Raw genomic sequence first — 18,503 nt, forward strand, 5'->3', positions numbered from 1 at the left:
CCGCAAACATATACCATTCTTCAAGACAAGGGAAGAATGAACCCAATGGTGATTCAGAGACCATCAGGGCTGCCTCCTTGGTTTCAAAGGGGCAGGGCACTGCCTTGACCTCAGTAGGCCATATGGCAGCTGCCCAGGGCCTTGGGGGAGTGACTCCTGCCCAGCAGAGCCACGCGGGTGGGACTGATGCCCCACCACGTCCATAAGGCAGAGCATCAAACCAGAGAGGATTATTCTCAAGCCTTAAGATCTAATGGTATGTACTTTGCTAGGCTAAGACTTTCTTGGCACCTGTCACTTCTTTCTTCCTTCTAATTTCTCCCTTTTGGAATGAGAATCTCTACCCTATGCCTGTTCCACCACTGTATTTAGGAAGCACATAATTTATCCAGTTTCACAGGTTCACAGCAGAAGAGTTTTACTTCGGGTTGAATCGTTTCGCTCTCTTCTGGTTTAGATAATATTTAGATAAGACTTTGGACTTCAGCCTTTAGAGTTGATGCTGGAATGAGTTTAAAACTTTTGGGGATGTTGGGATGGAATTAATGTGTTTTGTATGTGAGAAGGACATGATTTGGGGGGATGCAGGGGTAGAACGTTATGGACTGAATGTTTCTCCCCCAAATTCATATGTTGAAGTCCTTCCTAAGCCCCAATGTGATGGTATTTGCAGATGGGGCATATGGGAAATAATTAGGTATAGAAGAGGTCTTGAGGGAGGGGCTTCCACGATGGGATTGCTGTCATTAAAAAAAAGGAGAGAGACTAGCGCTTGCTCTCTTTCTACCATGTGAGGACACAGGGAGAAAGCAACCATCTGCAAGCCAGGAAGTGGGCCCTCACCTGGTAACTGAATCTGCTGCTGCCTTGATCTTGGGCTTCCCAGCCTCCAGAGCTGTGAGAAGTAAATGTCTGTTGTTTAAGGCATCCAGTCCGTGGTATTTTGTTATAGTAGCCTGAACTGACCAAGATAATACTTTAATGTGTACTTCCTAAGAATAAGAGTATTGTCTTATGTAACCAAAATATAGTTATCAACTTCATACATTTACACTGATACCATACTTTAGTCTGGCTGCACTGCAGTTCTGTTAATTGACCCAATAATGTCTTTTATGGCATATTTTTTCTTCTAGCACAAGATCCAGATTAGGGTCACGTGTTGCATCTAGTTGTTACGCCTCTTCAGTCTCCTTCAACCTAGAATATCTCCATATCCTTTGTCGTTTAAGACACTGACATTTTTGAAGAATAAAGTCCTTCTTTAAAGTTTTTTTAAAATTTAGGGTTTATCTGATGCTTTCTCAGTATTAAATTCAGTTTCTGCATTCCTGGCTGGAAAACTACACAAATGACACTGTATCCTCCTAAGAGCATCACATCAGGAGGCATCCAGTGTCCACCTGCCCTTCAGCTTGGATATGGTGTTGTTTGATTTGGCCACTGTATAATTACATTTTTCCCTTGCGGTCTATGAGTGAACACTTTAATACTGTGCCATTATTCTGCTCCAGATCAAAATTCCCTCCTATGTTTAACATTCATTGATCACTTTTGCCTGAGCCAGTCTTTACTATGATGGCTGAAAAATGATGGGTCTTTTAACTTCAGCTCTCCCTTCTCCATGTCATCCAGCTGGCACTCAGAATTTTATTATAAGCAAGAAGCCTCCCTTCTCCTCCTCCATATATTTCCTTCTTCCCTCCCTCCCTCCTTTCCTCCCTCCCTTTCTTCCTTCTTTCTTTTCTTTTTGTATTTGTTATTGGTAAGAACTCAGAGATTCCTATATTTTCAATGGTTTCTAATTCATTACTGTTCTGAACTACTTAGGTGTTCAACTTGTCCCAGACCTGGCTAGTGGGAGTTCCTTCAAGCTGGCTCTTGTTTCCCCATGACATGCATGCCCTCATCATTTTTTAAAATACTTCTATACTTTCTGGCATAACAAGATGTTCCAGTTCATTTTGTAACCTATCATCTGTTGGGTTTTTAATATTTCATCTTTATTAATTTTATCCTGAATGCACACAACAAGTGTTCTGGATCAGAGACAGATTTCTTATTTAAATACCTTAGAGTAAGTAAGAAGTGCATTAGTCTCTGCTTAAGTTCTTATTCCTAGTGCAATGCAATAAGAGCCAGGCCAATTATCCTACATGAGTAGCCAGGTACCCTATAAGCAAGGGACAAAGAATAAGTGATTTTTTTCCCTTGCTTATAAAAGGCAGGAGGTAGCTGTCCTCTTCCCCTCCTGAAAAAGAGTCCCCTTCTTACTCCAGCCCCTTGGAATATAAATAAACTTACTTAGAGCTGTCCCTAAGTTCCTGGGCTCTTTCCTCCTGCTCCGGTCTTCCTGGTCTCTTAGAAGATCTTTGTATTAACCTAGAGATATAGTCTGAGCTATAACCATTTAGCTTCTTGGGGAGACAAGCGAAGTTTTATTATGTTTTGAGTCAGAGAAGAGCAATTAACTAGACAAATAGCTATCGATTTTATTCTCATTGTTTATAAAGAGTCTCAGGAGTCTGGGGCTTTTTGCAGGAGTGCTGAGAGATCCTGGGAAGTTTTATTTCCCCATACTATCCTACCCTAGTTCTGGGATATGCCAGTTTTTCCCAAGGAGCCCTGGTTCCTTTAAGTGAAAAATGGTATTAGAAACCAAGATCTAGGTACTAGATATGTTCATGCCTAACGAGGTTGTCTTTGCTTCTTGGCCCTTTCAGCAGGTAGAGGAAATATATGCATGTACACACACAATACACATACATGTGTATTCATTCATTTACATATATGCATACCTGTGTGTATGTATACACATCTACATAGGCACATGCATATACATGCAAAGATACCTATTTTAGAAATGACAGACTCAAATTGATACCTCAGTCTTTCCACATGAAGGTATTCCTTGCCTTCCCCATTGTGTATTTGTAACCCCCGCTTCTTTCAAAGTGAGAATCCCCCTTCTAACAACATCAGCACACTGATTTATTTGCTCATATCTATAGTACATCTAAAGTAATTTGAAAATTGTTTTGCATATCTCTACATAAAACAAACCTATCAAAGTTTAGGATTTGTTTGCAATTCTCTTTCACACCCCGCCCAAGACTGAGGGTATATGGCCAAATAATGAGGTAACCCTAAGTTACCTCGATTAGTCCTTCTGTTTCTCTTCACTTCGATTATGAATTCATTTGAAATTCAACTGTATTCATTTTGTTCCAGTTCTAGGTTTTTCTTTTCCTTACTTTAAAAAAAATACACAGAATATTAACATGCTTGCAAAATTCAAAACTATCCAAAAAGGTATACTTGGAAAAGTGTTACTCACTCCTGAATTCCTTCCACCCTGTTTCACCACCACCCTCTGTAGGTAACTGACTACTGTTGTGTGATTTATACTTCTATGTTTCTATTTGTAAAGACAAATATATATATAAATATATATGTTTTAATTCACCTTACTCCTTACAAAAATGTAGTGGCCTATATATGCTCTTTTACACTCTGCTTTTTCCCAGTACCTTCTGGAAACTGCTCCGTATCAGTTCTTAGAAATCTTCCTCATTCTTTGTTGCAGCTGCATAGTACTCCTTTGTGGGGGAGTTTCACAGCTTATTCTTTCAATCTCCTTTGCTTGAACATTTAAGTACTTTCCAACATTTACTTCCTCTAATATATTATGGTTCTTTGGATGACGTTTCCTGTGATTCCAGGTAGAATTACGGGCCCCTCTGATTTGGGGTTTGTGGTGGGTTTCAATTTGTGGTGCCCTTCTGTTTAGCACTTCCCTGTCCAGGTCCAGTTTACAATGGTCAGGCCTTCCCTTAAGGCCCAGAGCCTTCATATCATTTTTCAGGTCTACAGAAGACCTTGAAGACCTCTTTGTCTTCCTAGAGCACTAGCTAGCTTTGCAACTGTGGCAAATTTGCAAATCTGGCAGCCAGAACACGAACTTTATTTTATCATCCCTCAACATTTTTGAAAGATTGCCTAGGACAGTGGGAGGTCAGACATACCTTGATTTGCAACCCAGCTCCATCCCTTCCTAGCTGTGTGATCTTGGGCCAGTTTCATAACCTCTCAGAGCTTCCTTTTCAAGCCCTGTTTGGGGCTTGGAAATATTGTGAGGGGTAAACGAGAAGACATCGAACTGGACTGTTGTCTGAGTTTAACAAAACCACTAAGTCTAAACTGTATAGTTAAGATATATCAATATCTACACATACACACACACACAGTGTATTAGTTTCCTAGGCCTGCCATGCCAAAACGCCACAGATGGGGTGGCTGAAACATAGAGATTTATTTTCTCAGTTCTGGAGGCCAGAAGTACTAGATCAAGGTGTCATCAAGGTTGGTTTCTGACAAGGGCTCTTCCTGGCTTATGGATGGCCACCTTCTCTCTATGCCATCACATGTGCATTTGGGTTGGGGGGAGAGAGAGAGATCTCTGCTGTCTCTTCCTTTTCTTATAAGGACATCAGTTTTATTAGATTAGGGCCCCATCCTTATGACCTTGTTTAACCTTAATTACCTCCCCAAAGGCCCTATCTCCAATATAGTTACACTGGGGGTTAGGGCTTCAACATATGAATTTGGGGGGGGACATAATTCAGTTCATAACAGAGGGGAAGAAAGATCTGGTAAGAAAAAAGACCCACATATTCACAGTGGGACTATCTGAAGAATGCAGTTATGCATGATTATTTTCTTCTATATGTATGTAGATAGATGTGTGTGTGTGTGTGTGCGCATTGTGTGTGTGTGTGCGCAGATTCCTGTATTTTCTAACTTTCTGCAGTGACTATTTCTTACTTTATGACTGGAAAGTTTACTTTAAACAGGTTTCTAAACAGCAACAGTCCATCTCCCAAGTGTAGTCTTTTCCTGGCATGTGCTCCTTGGGGGCTCCGTTGCTCTGGCAATGACTTGCTTTCCTCATCATGAGGCCCTGGGGATCCCTGAACTCAGGTCAGACTGTGCATGTGGGTGAGTACAGGAGCATTTGAGAAGAGCTTTATTTTTAAGTCACTTGTGCTGCAGTTGGACAAATGACAGACTGAGATGTTGTCTAGACATGGCTGGTCACCCAGGCAGGGACTTACAGGATGGTCATGTCCTATAAATAAGGCACCTGGAGCCCAGAGAAGGTAAGTGAGTAGGGATAAATCAACTCATGAGTAGGGATAAATCACCTGGTGTCAGGTCCTCTGCACAGAAAGAAGCATAGCTTAAGGCTTAGACTTTCAATATACCGGCAGATTTTTTTTTGAGTGGGGGGTGGAGTGGGACGGGACAGGGAGTGAAATTGTAGAGTTTAGTCTTGAAAGTCATGTATAAAATAGTGTGAGGGTGCCCCGCTTCCCCCTGGAGCCTCCCTGTCACCCGCTCAAACATGTCTACCTTGCAAAGCCCTGTCTGCCAGGACGCGCACTCTGCCTTTGGACTACAGCGCTGAATTCCTGTGCTGTGAGTTACCGTGTTCTCCACAGAAAGAGGACAGTGCTTAATGTTGCAAGGTGTGGGGCCCCTCCTAGTTCCTATGGCCTCTCACCTGTGGGACTCTAGGTCAGTTGCCTCATCCTTGAACTTCAAATCCCCACTCCAATCCCAAAGGCACATACCAGCTGCTCTTCTTTCCATGTTCTCATTTTAGGAAATGGCCTGAGGTCCAGGAGTCACCTTGACCCCTTTTTTCTTCACTTTCAACAACCAGTTAGTCTGCAAGTCTACAGCTGACAGTTGTAACTCTTTTTCTTCATTTCCCCATCATTTTTTACTTAGGCTATAGCAGCAGCTTCTATCTGATCTCCTTTTCTATAAAAACTCTAGTCCAGAACACTGGTCTGTTTGGATTCTTCTCACTTACAAGCCTTCATTGGTCCTGTAATCTACTGAGGAAACCCTAAGCTCCCTGGTGTGGCCCCTGCCTACACTTCTCTGACCCCTTCTGGCTCTCCTTTTGTTTCTAAGCCACACTGGACAAACTGCAATTCCCAAAAAAGCTATTCACTCTACTCATTAGAATTAGGTTTGGCTGCAAGTGACAGGAATACTCTGCCCACCTCTCAACACTAGCTTAACAAGATAAAAATGTATTTTTCATGTAAAAGAAGTCTAGAGTTGGTATGGTGTTCCAGAGAGTCAGGAACTCAAGCTTCTACTCCCTTGTGCATCTGCCGTTCTAACATGTGACTTCCACTTCACAGTCCAAGATGGCTGCTCAAGCTCCAGCCATCACATCCACTTTTTGCCAGCTGGAAGGAGGAATGAACAAGGAAGGGCATAACCCTGCCTCTAAGAACAGTTCCTGGAAGTCACACTTGCTTACACACCATTGGCCAACATTTTGTCACATGGCCATACTTAGCTGTAAGAGAGGCTGGGAAATTTTTATTTCAGGTAGTCTTTATTTTAGGTAGCCATGTGTTGAGGTATCTGTTACCAAGGAGGAAAGAGAGGATGGGTATGGGGTGACACCTAGCAGTCTCTGCCATGTATTCTCACATCTGGGGATTTGCACACGTCGTTTCTTCTGTTCAGGTCCTCTTCCCTCTCCCTCCTCACTCCCTTGACTTGGCCTAGTCTGATTTGTTCCTTAACATTCACTTACCTCATGGCCATCCTCACTCTGGCACCCTGTGACTGCCTAGGGGCTCCTTAGCACCCAGTACAACTGCATAATCTCTGGCCAGGGTGGGCCCACCACCCATAGCTCTTGTTTCAAAGATACACTGAGGAAATAAGATTATATTCTTCAGGCTCCCAGGACCTTCCTACATCTGGGGGAAGGTATGCGGATGGGGTAGCTGAATGACCTTAGAGGCTCTTGGCAAATTACCATTCTTGGTTGTACAGACCACCCATCTTCCCATAGTCAGTCTTCAGATACTGCAGGGACATTGATTAGGTCTCAGCCTTCGTGATAGTGAGTGATCGAGGTGGGGAGGGATTTTTCTTGGGGGGGAGCCATGCTGTGCGGCTTACAGGATCTTCGTTCCCCGACCAGGGATTGAACCTGGGCCCCCAGGCAGTGAGTGCGCCGAGTCCTAACCACTGGACCACCAGGGAATTCCTGGGGAGGGATTACTGTTGTGATTCTTGCTTTCAATTCCAGTCAATTCTCGATTTGATTTCTGCCATTTGTTCATTTTACACCTGGGCAACATCATCTCCCACCTGCTTTTTAAGGTGACTGACAGCTGATCACACGAAACAACTTTGTCCCTTAAGAGCGACACAGCTTCTTTCATTGCTAAGCCTTCGGGGCCCCTTCTGTCTCTTTCTCACTCACTCCTGTGCCGCATTTGATCCTCAAGACACCTCCTGTTTGAGAGAGCAGGGCAGTGTTACCTGCACTAGGCCTAGGGCGACTGTCTGACTTGCTCACGGTCATCAGACAAGTGGCAAAGCCAAGAACTGAGCCAGGTCTTTCTGTAATAAGTCTAGTAGTTTTCACCTTCTGCTGCCACACTTTTCATATTTTGATAAGTACTTTAATTAACATTTCTGTTCATAATTTTTCCCCAAAGTTAGCTTCTCTTAGGATAAATGCCAAAATGTAAAATTACTGAGTCAAAGGGTATACAGTAAATACTTTTTTAAAAGGCTGTTAATGGATTTTGCAAAACTGATCCGTCCCATGGAGTCTTATCACAGTCACATTTTGCCCAGGCCAGCCTGAGAGCAGGGGAGCCTGGGAGTGTGGGGAGGAGAGGAGCAGTGGCTGGTTCCCCAGCAGGGTGCACGCGAGCATTGCCCCAGCCTGGTGAGAGTCTCACGTTCAAGCGTATGTTTTTGCATATGCCATGGTCCCTCCACACGAGCCGACTACTTCATTTGGTGCTCAACCACAGATACTGCCATCTGGTCCAGTGCTGCAGAAAGCATGGCCTGTATTAGATTCTGAGATGTCCTGTGTCCGTCTCCATCATGCTTTGTAATAACTACGTGCTGGCTTTTTATAGGTGACTGAAGGGCTTTTCAGAGATCATTTTGGTTATATGAGATTCTGACTTTAAACCTCACTCCCCTGACCCCCATATAAGGTATGACTGCAGGGGACTATACCCAGAGCCATATTCACTGTACCCTTGCTCCAACAACCTCAAAAGTCTGAGTGGAACCCTTTCTGCTCCATGGCTGATGAATTATGACAAAATGTCCTTTCAGGTCCACAGGGTTCTGGCTGGCATCTTTGCCTTCTTCTTACTCAAGTTAAGTGCTGCACCAAAACTCAGAAGCTTCATGGGGCTCTGGGGCCTCAGGTGGTACTTACGATGTATCAGGTATTACTACAAGCCAACATTCACATGTAAATGTCCAGGTGACAGATTGTCTGTTTCTTCCTGCAGTTGGTCACCACAGAAGGGCGCTTCCTCAAAGACAGTTTGTACAATGAAGGAATCCTAATTGTATGGGACCCGTCTGTTTACCATTCAGATATCCCAAAGGTAAGTGGGTGTCTGTGGGAAATTGGGATTGAGTCACCTGTTTGTCTAGATTTCCCCGAGGTCCTGGGTTTTAAAGTCACGGCTGACCTGGACCACCCTGAGGGCTGGCTATTTCCATTTTAGGGCACCCCACTTCTGGACTAGCGGTTCAGAAGGACCCCTGTCCTACACCAGTGCTCTCCATGCCCACCCTGCATTGCCATGTATTTGTCTCCCAATTGTGGTCTGTACCAGGTGTAACAGTGGCTGCATTTCCCACCGTCTGGGGTGGATTGTGTTCATGTAATACAATTATTCCTGACGGGCACCAGCAGGAATAGACAGTGGTTACTATCACTTCTATACGTAATATTACCATACTCGCCCCACACTTCCAATTTCCGGATGCTTCTCATTTCACTCTCATAACTACATAAAGAAGTAGATAGATAGAAGCATGGTTATTCCCATTTTACAGAGAAGGAAAACAGAATATGTGTGCGTGTCGGGGTGGGGGGCCACCTGCCCTGGGACTTGATTTGCTAAGCAGAGGGCCCAGATCTGCAACATCAGCTTTTCCAGGGAAGGAGAAAGAGTCTCAGTCCTGCTGGTGTCTAGCTTCTCCAGAACGGCCCTCTCACTGTTACACACGTCAGTTGGCCTCTCCCTGATATGGGCTGCAGTGGCCACAGGAGAGTGGCTTTAGGGAGGAGGGACAGAGAGCACTGTTCTTGGGACACGTCATTCTTATGTGGGACACACCAATAGCTGATGGGCTCTGGTGATCCCTGGCACCGTCCTCTCACTACCTCAGTTTCCAGTTTTGTACTGATCTCACTTAGAACTGAAATTTGCCTGGGTCAGGTCAAGGACTGTGAATCCACAGATGTGACAAGCTGTGCCCCAGTTTTCACCCCTTTAAAAAAGAGAGGTGGGGTTAGATAGGGCCAAGAGGCCCTCTCAGCTCTGATATCCTTCCCGGATTCTATGATCCTGAAGTCTGAAGCCATTCCAGGGTCAACAAGCTCAAAGCTTGGTGAGCACAGGCTGTGTGCTGGGTCCCCCACTATCAAGTGAGAGCTGTGATGAGGAGGAGAAGGCTGGAATCTGTTCTGACGAAGGGGCTGTGCCTCAGGAGTCTGCCTTGGTCCTTCCCCACCTCCCCTCAAGTCCTCAGACGAGGATGACCCCCTGGGGGCAGCAGTGGCATTGGCACGTTGCTCTCCTTGAGAAGACCTCTTCCTTCTTTTTCAGTGGTACAAGAATCCCGACTACAGTTTCTTCGATAACTTCAAGAGTTATCGTAAGCTGCATCCTGATCAGCCCTTTTACATCCTCAAGCCCCAGATGCCTTGGGAGCTGTGGGACATCATTCAAGAAATCTCCCCCGAGCAGATTCAGCCAAACCCCCCGTCTTCTGGGATGCTCGGTGAGTCCATGTCTGGGGAAGGACCTCTTGTGCTTGTTTCTAGAATAGATTAGCCTTCTACTGGGGTCTCATTCGTTCATTCGTTTGTTCGTTCACCAAACAGTTGCTAGGTTTTTGCTGTGTTTGTACACGGAGGCAAGTTCCAGCTAAGACACAGAGATCAGTAAGATAGACTCCACCTCCTTAATTTCAGGGTGTCCAGTGGGAGAGTTCAGTCAGGTGTCTGCGGCAACATTCGATTTGTGCTGGGAAAGAGTGACCAGCCCGTTGCCATAGGAGAGAGAGAGGACCCCTTCTAGAGGGACAGTCTGAGAACTTCGAGAACTTGGCCCAGGCCTGGGAAAGGGGAGGATCTGGCAGGTGGAGATGGAGAAATGGGAAGCACAGACAAGAGGAGGCAAGAAAACAGGAGGAGCGGGACTGAGGCTCGGATGAGGCCAGCGAAGCACTTGCTTCAGGTGTACGATTTAAGGAGGTGCCAAGAAATTCAGAAACAAATGATATCTTAATACAGTATCTTTAAAAAAATCACAATTAATGCAAAATTTTATGATAGACAAAATATCAAAATTTTAGATAAAGACAGGGTCAATAATAATGTCATTATTGTCCTGAGCCATATTAGAATCTATGGAAAAAGGACGAGTCAATAATATTTTATTCAGAATTTCAAAAATCTGTTCACCCTAGTGACCACCCTAGCCGTGGCCCTGAGAGAAGCCTGAGTGGTGAGGCTTAGCCAGGTTTGGGGGCCACGAATGGAGCTGTGGGTGCCGACACGGGGGTGGGCTGGGGTCAGAGTGCTGGGGGCCCTGCACGCTGGCTACAGACTTTCTTCTTGGACCTACTGCACACCTCTCCACCCTCACGGCCCGTCTGCCCTTCCCTCCCTTTCACTTTGAGTTCAGCTGGACCAGGGGCGCTTTCCACGAGCCTCCAGGGCTGCCTACGGCTCCCCGCCCCCCGCCCACCCCGCGGTCCCCGGCCCGCCCACCTTCCCTACTGGACTGCAAAGTCCCTCAGGGCGGGGACTGTGTTTGCCTCATCCTTGTGGGTCTGGCGCAGGATAGCCCTGAGCTAAATGTTCCTTGAGCAAACGAACAAATAAATGTTTACTATCAGAGGCATTTCCTGATAGAAAGAGATGGCGGCGCTTTCAGCATCCCACCGCCTTCACACCTCTCCCTTCCACTTTTGGGTGGGTGCATTAGGGGGCTCTCCCTGGACCCCTTTTGAGCAGAAGTAGAGGGAGAGCTTCCTGGGACACTTCCTCATCGCCCTACTGCCTGCCTTTGCCCATGCTATTCCCGCCACCACCAGGCTTTCCCCCTTGCCCACCCCTCATGGCCAGAGCCCCTGCCAGGCCCCATACCAGTGCTCCGGGAGGTGTACCAGAACCCTCTCTCATAGAGGGCTCCCTCCCATCATCTCCAGAAGCACTTCTGCTGTGCCTTCATCAGTTAGTTGCAGAGGTGTCTTTTCTCCCGCATTGAACCAGGAGGCAGCCAGAGGGCAGAGGTGGGGCTTTTCCCATGTCTGATTCTTCTAGAACAGAGTTGCTGCTAGCAGTTTACAGTTTTGCTGTTAGTGAGAACTGTTCATCATAAAGATTCCCTATATTTACGGTTGACAAAAGCAGTCTAGAGCCATGATGTTATTGCATCCTAACGATAGCCTATGTGGTAGGAAGAGTGGGTAGATCACCCCGTTGGGGCAGATGAAGAACCTGAGGCCCCAAGCAGGACGTGTCCGGCCGGAGATGACCAAGCCAGGTGGGGACAAGCGTGGGTGGTGGCAGGCGTCTCCCGCCTCTTGCTGGGTCTGCACCCCGAGTGTTCTGTACCCCTCCCTGAGAGCACAACCTGGCCACACCCTCTCGGCTCCTGTCTCCCGCCTGACTGAGCAGAGCGCATCAGTACAGACCATGGCATGCTCCCGTGCCAACTGTCCCTCCTCCCACCTGAGGCATGAAGCCTTCCCTCCCCACGCTGTTTCTCCAGGTACTGAGGTAAGAAACGCCTCCCAAATTACCATCTAAGAGGCTGATCCAAGATACAGAGATGCTAGAAAGTCACATCTGCAGGGAATGGTTCTGTCTCCTCAGTCACGCTGTCCCCTCTCTTAGTATAGCTTTCGGACAGTGATCAGTTCACTGACTGATGATGGAGCCCTTCGACCCGTTAGCGTTTAGGGAGGACCTGCTGTGCACCAGGCCCTGACCTGGGCGCTGAGCAGGGCAGCACGAGCCCTAGGAAGGTGCATAGGGCCCTGCGCCCAGAGGAACAGCCTGCTGGACTGGCTTCCCAGAACAGCTCAGACTGGGAATCACACTCAGCAACTCCAGACAGACACCTCCCCAGATCTGGGGGCGCGAGCTGCTGGGCTCCCCGGGCAGAACCCTGGGGAGCTGGGGTGGGTTGTCGGGCAGGACTCACCTCTGCTCGCCTCTCCAGGCATCGTCATCATGATGACACTGTGTGACCAGGTGGATATTTACGAGTTTCTCCCATCCAAGCGCAAGACTGACGTGTGCTACTACTACCAGAAGTTCTTCGACAGCGCCTGCACGATGGGCGCCTACCACCCACTCCTCTTTGAGAAGAACATGGTGAAGCACCTCAACCGGGGCACGGACGACGACATTTACCTGCTTGGAAAAGCCACGCTGCCTGGCTTCCGGAGCATTCGCTGCGGAGCGTAAGCTGCCTGGCCAGGCCCCCTCACCCTTCTCCATCGGGCATTTTACAGCTGGTCTCCTGGCCACCCTGGGCCCAGGAAGGCTGTTCCTGAATGATCACTGCCTGCGCTCCAGGCAGCAAGAACCTTCAGGAACCCAAGGGCAGGGACCCAGGCCCAGCCTGCCCTTTTGTCACGGGGGTGTGTGAATCGAGAGCTTCCCGCCACACTCACGCACACACGCCCAGGATTCCTGCCAGGGTCCTCTCTGCCCCTCCCCTGCACAGGTAAATGCAAGATCCACCTTTGCCAGCAGGGCTGCCAAAGCTGGGCTGCTTTCCCCACTGCAATGATGTTATTCTTGCAAACCAGTGCTCTGTCACGCTTGAAATCTATACCTAGACACTGATTTCATGTTTAAACAAACTCTCCCATATTATGATTGTGCCCATTACAAGGTGCCTCTGAGGGGCAAGTACGTGTCACAAGGCATAGGAAACACAGTCAGTTCCTCCAGAACTAAGCTGCTCCTAAGGTCCACGCCCTGGGAGAGGCAGTGTTCCTATCCCTCCGGCTGGTTTGGCGGCCCTTGGCCTTGGTGCTGGTGAGCAAAGGGTCTTGATGAACCCACAGCCCTCTCCATATGTGAGGAGATGAGAGTACAGAAAAAAAGGTACTGTCTCCATCCTCAAGTTGCTTACAGCTCAGTGCGAGTGACAGAATGGATTCAGTGTGCTCGGTGCCCTGTGGGCTTGTAGGGTGGTGGGCTTGCTGTGCTGCTATCTTTGCACCAGGAGGGGCCACACACTTCCTGTGTCAGTGGGTCGCAGAGGGCTTCATGGAGCTGGAGGCTGTGGAGTGGGTTTTAGAAGAGGAAAAACATGTCAAGCAGATTCTGTCTGAGTCATCTGAGATGTGTTTTCCTTTCTGCCTTTATTACCCATATTTATTCGCTAAGATCTGCCTGAATTTACAGGTTCAAGTTATTTTTTGAGGAAGCCCTCTCCCTCATATCTGAGGCAGCAAGTGCAGCCCCATGACAGATGCCAGGCAAGCGAGATGCCAAAACCCTGATTTCCCCAGGCTCTCCTGGTCTGAGCCTAGCCTACCAGCTGGGTGTGCACACCAAATCCCAGTCTTCCTGTTTGATGCCTACCCCCAAACCTCCTCCCGCAATCTTGTTTTTCCCTTTAGTCTTCCTCCTCCAAAATTACTTTTAAGCATTTTCCACTTTAAAATGTCCTCACCCATTTTTTTTGACCTTCATGGGCCTTTTGTGAAAGGTCTCTCAGGGACTGGGAATGTGGTTTCCTAGGACTTAAAGTAGCTCTCAGAGGTCAGAACCTTGGAGATCATGACTGATTCTCACCAGGTGTATCAGATTGCTGTACCCTCCACCCCTCCCTGCAAGGGAGCAACACCAGAGTCTCCAGGCAGAGGCCTACCCGCTGTGGTCTGTCTACACACTTCCTGGACCATTGTGCTAAGTCCCCTGCCCTGATGGGGAGCCACACTGGACTGGACCAGGCTTCTGGACTCCCAAAGCTAGCCCTGTGTGCTCAAGGGTCTCGAATGTTTGAGCTCCAGACCAGCTGTTTTGGAGCAGGAGTCCTCATTTGCTGCCAAACCATTGGCTTGAGCAGGCAGTAGAAAGAGCTCTGGAGTGAGAAGCCCTGGGTTTTCAAAGTGATGTTCCCCTATTACTCGCTATGCCACCATGGGCAAATTCTCCTCTCTGAGCCTCTGTTTCCACATCTGTAAAATGGGTGATAAGCCTGCCTCATAGGTGCTGTGAGGGTTACCTGGCATATTGCAGGTGCTCAGTACATGCTGGATTCCTCCCTTCCTTTACTAAGGACCTGCTCTGTGCTCACATCTGGGCAGGACCCTGCTTTGAAGGCCACAGAGGGGGCCTTGTCCTGAGGGAAGTTAATGTCCTATTGGGAGGCTACACCTACCCTGCTTAGAACACCCTGGAAACCATCCGAGGGAATGGAGGGTGCAGAACGTGCCCCTCCTTCTCCCTGCCTGCAGCTTAGGCCTGATCTGCTCCGGGATGGGCAGAGCACTTGGGCCACTGGCTGCTGTGTAACATGAGTCTTTTCCATGTCTCTGGGCCCATGAATTCCTCACAATCTTTGAATCATGAGCACTGAGTGCAGAGGAAGGTGGCATTCCATCATCAGGAGAGAGATGGTGTGGACACTAAGACTACACTGGGTAGATGCTAGCTTTTAATTGTTATTATTAAGGGATCAAATTAATTTCATTCTGTGCTTTCTCTACATGGAAACTGGTAGAATGCAAATAAGATGTGGATATTATCATTAGTCTGATAAGATGTTTAATATTTGTGACAGGTAATTTAAAAATTATGACCGAGTCCTGTAGGAAAGCCACTGTCTCTAAGGTGTTCTGTCTTCTTCAGTAGCCATCTGTTCATTCTATATCATGAGGTCCTCAAATCCTTCTATCAATCAGATAAGCTATTGATATTGGTTTGGAGTTGAGACATCAATCTCAGAAACTTCTGAATCATGACTAAGCTAATTCTGAATTACCCAAAGATTATGTAAAATTTTAAAATAAATTTTTTTTAAAAAGCTTGTCCCTCTTTTCTTATTTGCTAAGGGAACAACTGTTCATTGTCAATTCTTGTCTCCAAAGAGGACACAACTGGAATTCCAAACCCCCAAATCCTCCCCCACAAGCTCCTCTGGCCTCTTAGCCTCTCTTTTCAACACTCCAGGAAAAGGAATGCTTACTTACATGGCAGGACAGCATCTTTGAGATAGTGACTGGTTTATTTTCTTCCTTTTGCTCTTGCCGGGATTCAAATGATGACGCTGTCGTTCATCCAACACCTCAGGGAAGGGCTGCAGTAGGGCAGAAAGCGAATGAAAAGAAGGTTGGTTTCAAAAGCCTAAAACCCTTAAAGGAATGATGTCCCAAGGGAATAGCCAAATTGTTTACATACAAATCCTGAGGAGGAGCAGGAGTAAGTGGAGAAAAACATAATTCCTCTTCCCCATGAACTGCCCACCTCCTGTTATGGGCTGGATATGTCCTCCTAAAATTCGTATGTTGAAGTCTTAACCCCCAGTACCTCAGAATGTGACCTTATTTGGAAATAGACAATTGGTTAAGATGAGGTCATACTGGAGCTGGGTGAGCCTCTAATCCAGTATGACTGGTGTGCTTACAAAAGGGGAAATTTAGAGGTAGACATGCACACAGGGAGAACGCCACGTGAAGATAAAGGCAGAAATCAGGGTGATGCTTCTACAAGCCAAAGGTTGCCAGTGAACCACCAGAAACTAGAGGAGAGGCATGGAAGATTTTCCCTCACAGCCCTCAGAAAGAACCAACCCTGCTGACACCTTGATCTCGGACTTCCAGTCTCCAGGACTGTGAGACAAAAATCTCTACTGTTGAAATCACCCGGTTTGTGGTGCTTTGTTATGGCAGCCCTAGCAAACAAATATTTCCCCACCCCTGCTTATAACTCCTTACCTACAACAGAGTCCCCTGGAGTGGGGCTGGAAAGAACACTGAGAGGCACCAGGCTGTCTCAGGACCTGGAGAGAGGGCCCGGTGCCGTGTCCCCAGCCAAAGCTCTAGCAAGGACCAGCAAATCCTTGGAGAGTGAGGCTTTCACGGGTCTCTAGTCCAGGCAGATGGGACCTTAGGCAGCCTTGAAGAGCTCCCATGCCTGGAGAGGCGAAGAAGCAGCTGAGTGATGAGACCGTGAATGAGGGACCCCTGAGTAGTGTTGAGAGGTCAGCTAACACGGAAGACTACTCCCCGACCCCTGCACCTAATGCCTTAGCGTTGCAAGTTCCCTGGAACTCAGATGTAACGCCATCTCGACTGAGATTGGGTTTCTGCCTTAATCTCAGGAGAATGGGAGCTCAAAAGAGGAGTGAAAGAAAAATAGATTTCAATTAGTTTGGAAATTGAGATTTGTGCTTGCCAAATTTACAGTGGCCTTAAATCTCTATAAGGTCCTTTCAACTGGTGAGCTGGGCCTTGGGGTGGCACTAGGCTTCTCCGTTTGGGTCTTGGGGGGAGCTTCTGCAACCTCCCCAGGCTGCCTTTCCCCTGGTTCCTACTTTGGTATCTGCTGGTTATTTTAAGGTGTGTATGTTAGGGGTGAAGGAGGAAAAATGGGACCCAGGCTTCTCTTTTCTTCACCAGCCACTTAAGGAGAAGAAAGACACAAGTCACAAAGAGAAAGACACAAGTCACAAAGAGAAAGACCAATAGAGAGATTCGTACCTGCATCCTCCATGCCCACCCCACCCATAGATCCCCTTACTGACTGAAGCCCGACTCCAGGCTCTTTGTTCTTGCAGAACGCTTCACACCTTGGCAAGTGTGCTTTACCCACACCAGTAATGGCTCCACAGCCATAAGCAGGAGGCGGAGAAGCAGTGCACTGGGACTCTGGGACTGCCACCCCCACCCTATTCCCAGCTCCCTGTGTGGCTTTGGTTTCTGCTTCGTCTGTGACTCTCACGGCAGCCTTCGAGGATGTTCTGTGATGTGATGGGGAGTGCATTATGGCCCCAGGGACACTTTCCACTCTAACTGGGGCAGGAACACCCTAACCCAGTATATTCGTCCTTATGGGCTTGGGTAATGGCATCAGTTTCAGGAGAGAGGAAAGGGCCTCACCTGCACCCATGAAATCCCATCACCCAATGCATTTATGCTGCCATCCAGTCCTTCTCAGGATTGACTGGAAAACAAGTTTAAAATGGGGAGAGGAATTCTATTCAGTCCAGCAAGTGCACAGTGAGCACCCACTGTGGCTGGCATTGGGAGACAGTGACAAAGACTCCCAGCACCTGCCCTCCAAGAAATCAGAGCCTGGGAGACTAGACCTGCCCTGTCTGTGTGTAGTAGTATCAGGTTCAAGTGAGAGAAGAGAGCTGCCATTTTCTGAAAAGCTAAGCCTGGAAAGTATGGTTATTGTTGTTAGGCATGAATTTATAACTGCATAGAAGAAAAATACTATGCAAATGCCAAATATGAAGGAATATGATCATACAAGGTAAAAGCACAATAATGAAGTTATAGAAGAAAGATTCATTTTGGCTGGGATCTGGGGAGTCTTAGTGGGTGACAGTCTTGAGGGACAGGCAGGATTCCCCCTTTTCTCTTTAAGGAAAATGCTTTTCTTGATTATAAAAGTTACACATATTTACTGTCAAAACACAAAATCATGAAGAGGAAAAAGTCCATCTCCATCCAAAGATAATCCCTACTAGCAGTTCCCAAAGCTACAGTAGTCAAAACAGTATGGTACTGGCACAAAAACATAAATACAGATCAATGGAACAGGATAGAAAGCCCAGAAATAAACCCACACACCTACGGTCAATTAATCTACAACAAAGGAGGCAAGAATACACAATGGAGAAAAGACAGTGTCTTCAATAAGTAGTGCTGGGAAAACTGGACAGCTACATGTAAAAGAATGAAATTAACCATATACAAAAATAACACCATATACAAAAATAAACTCAAAATGGATTAGAGACCTAAATGTAAGACCAGACACTATAAAACTCTCAGAGGAAAACATAGGAAGAACACTCTTTGACACAAATTGCAGCAATATTTTTTTGATCCACCTCCTAGAGTAATGAAAATAAAAACAAAAATAAACAAATGGGACCTAATTAAACTTCAAAGCTTCTGCACAGCAAAGGAAACCATAAACAAAATGAAAGACAACCCACAGAATGGGAGAAAATGTTTGCAAACGAAGTGACCAACAAGGGCTTAATCTCCCAGATATATAAACAGCTCATGCAGCTCTATGTCAAAAAAAACCCAATCAAAAAATGGGCAGAAGATCTAAATAGACATCTCTCCAAACAAGACATATAGATGGCCAAAAAGCACATGAAAAGAAGCTCAACATCACAAATTATCAGAGAAGTGCAAAT

General features: G+C 46.8%; 1 protein-coding gene and 1 long non-coding RNA gene across 8 annotated transcripts in view; one reads left to right on the plus strand and one right to left on the minus strand.

Moving 5' to 3' along the window:
- The window catches only part of ST6GAL1 (ST6 beta-galactoside alpha-2,6-sialyltransferase 1), a 137,221-nt gene extending 122,071 nt beyond the window's left edge, over positions 1–15,150 (plus strand). For all 6 annotated transcript variants that reach the window (XM_082461536.1, XM_082461538.1, XM_082461535.1 and 3 more), the window contains 3 exons: positions 8,364–8,462; positions 9,696–9,870; positions 12,324–15,150. In XM_082461536.1, coding sequence (XP_082317662.1) covers positions 8,364–8,462; positions 9,696–9,870; positions 12,324–12,571 — 522 coding nt within the window. In that variant the 3' untranslated portion in view covers positions 12,572–15,150. The remainder of the gene's footprint in view (positions 1–8,363; positions 8,463–9,695; positions 9,871–12,323) is intronic.
- LOC309660673 overlaps positions 13,279–18,503 on the minus strand; it is a 53,399-nt gene continuing 48,174 nt past the window's right edge. Inside the window, exons 1-3 of one of the 2 annotated variants that reach the window (XR_014263529.1) lie at positions 15,524–15,759; positions 15,316–15,422; positions 13,279–13,397 (exon numbers count right to left, since the gene is read on the minus strand). This is a non-coding gene — a long non-coding RNA (uncharacterized lncRNA). Of the gene's footprint in view, positions 13,398–15,315; positions 15,423–15,523; positions 15,760–18,503 lie in introns of those variants that run through there. The other variant, XR_014263528.1, reaches the window with a different exon arrangement.

The sequence above is a fragment of the Balaenoptera physalus genome (genome assembly GCF_965194825.1).
Source record: "Balaenoptera physalus genome assembly, chromosome: 4".
Classification (NCBI taxonomy): Eukaryota; Metazoa; Chordata; class Mammalia; order Artiodactyla; family Balaenopteridae; genus Balaenoptera; species Balaenoptera physalus.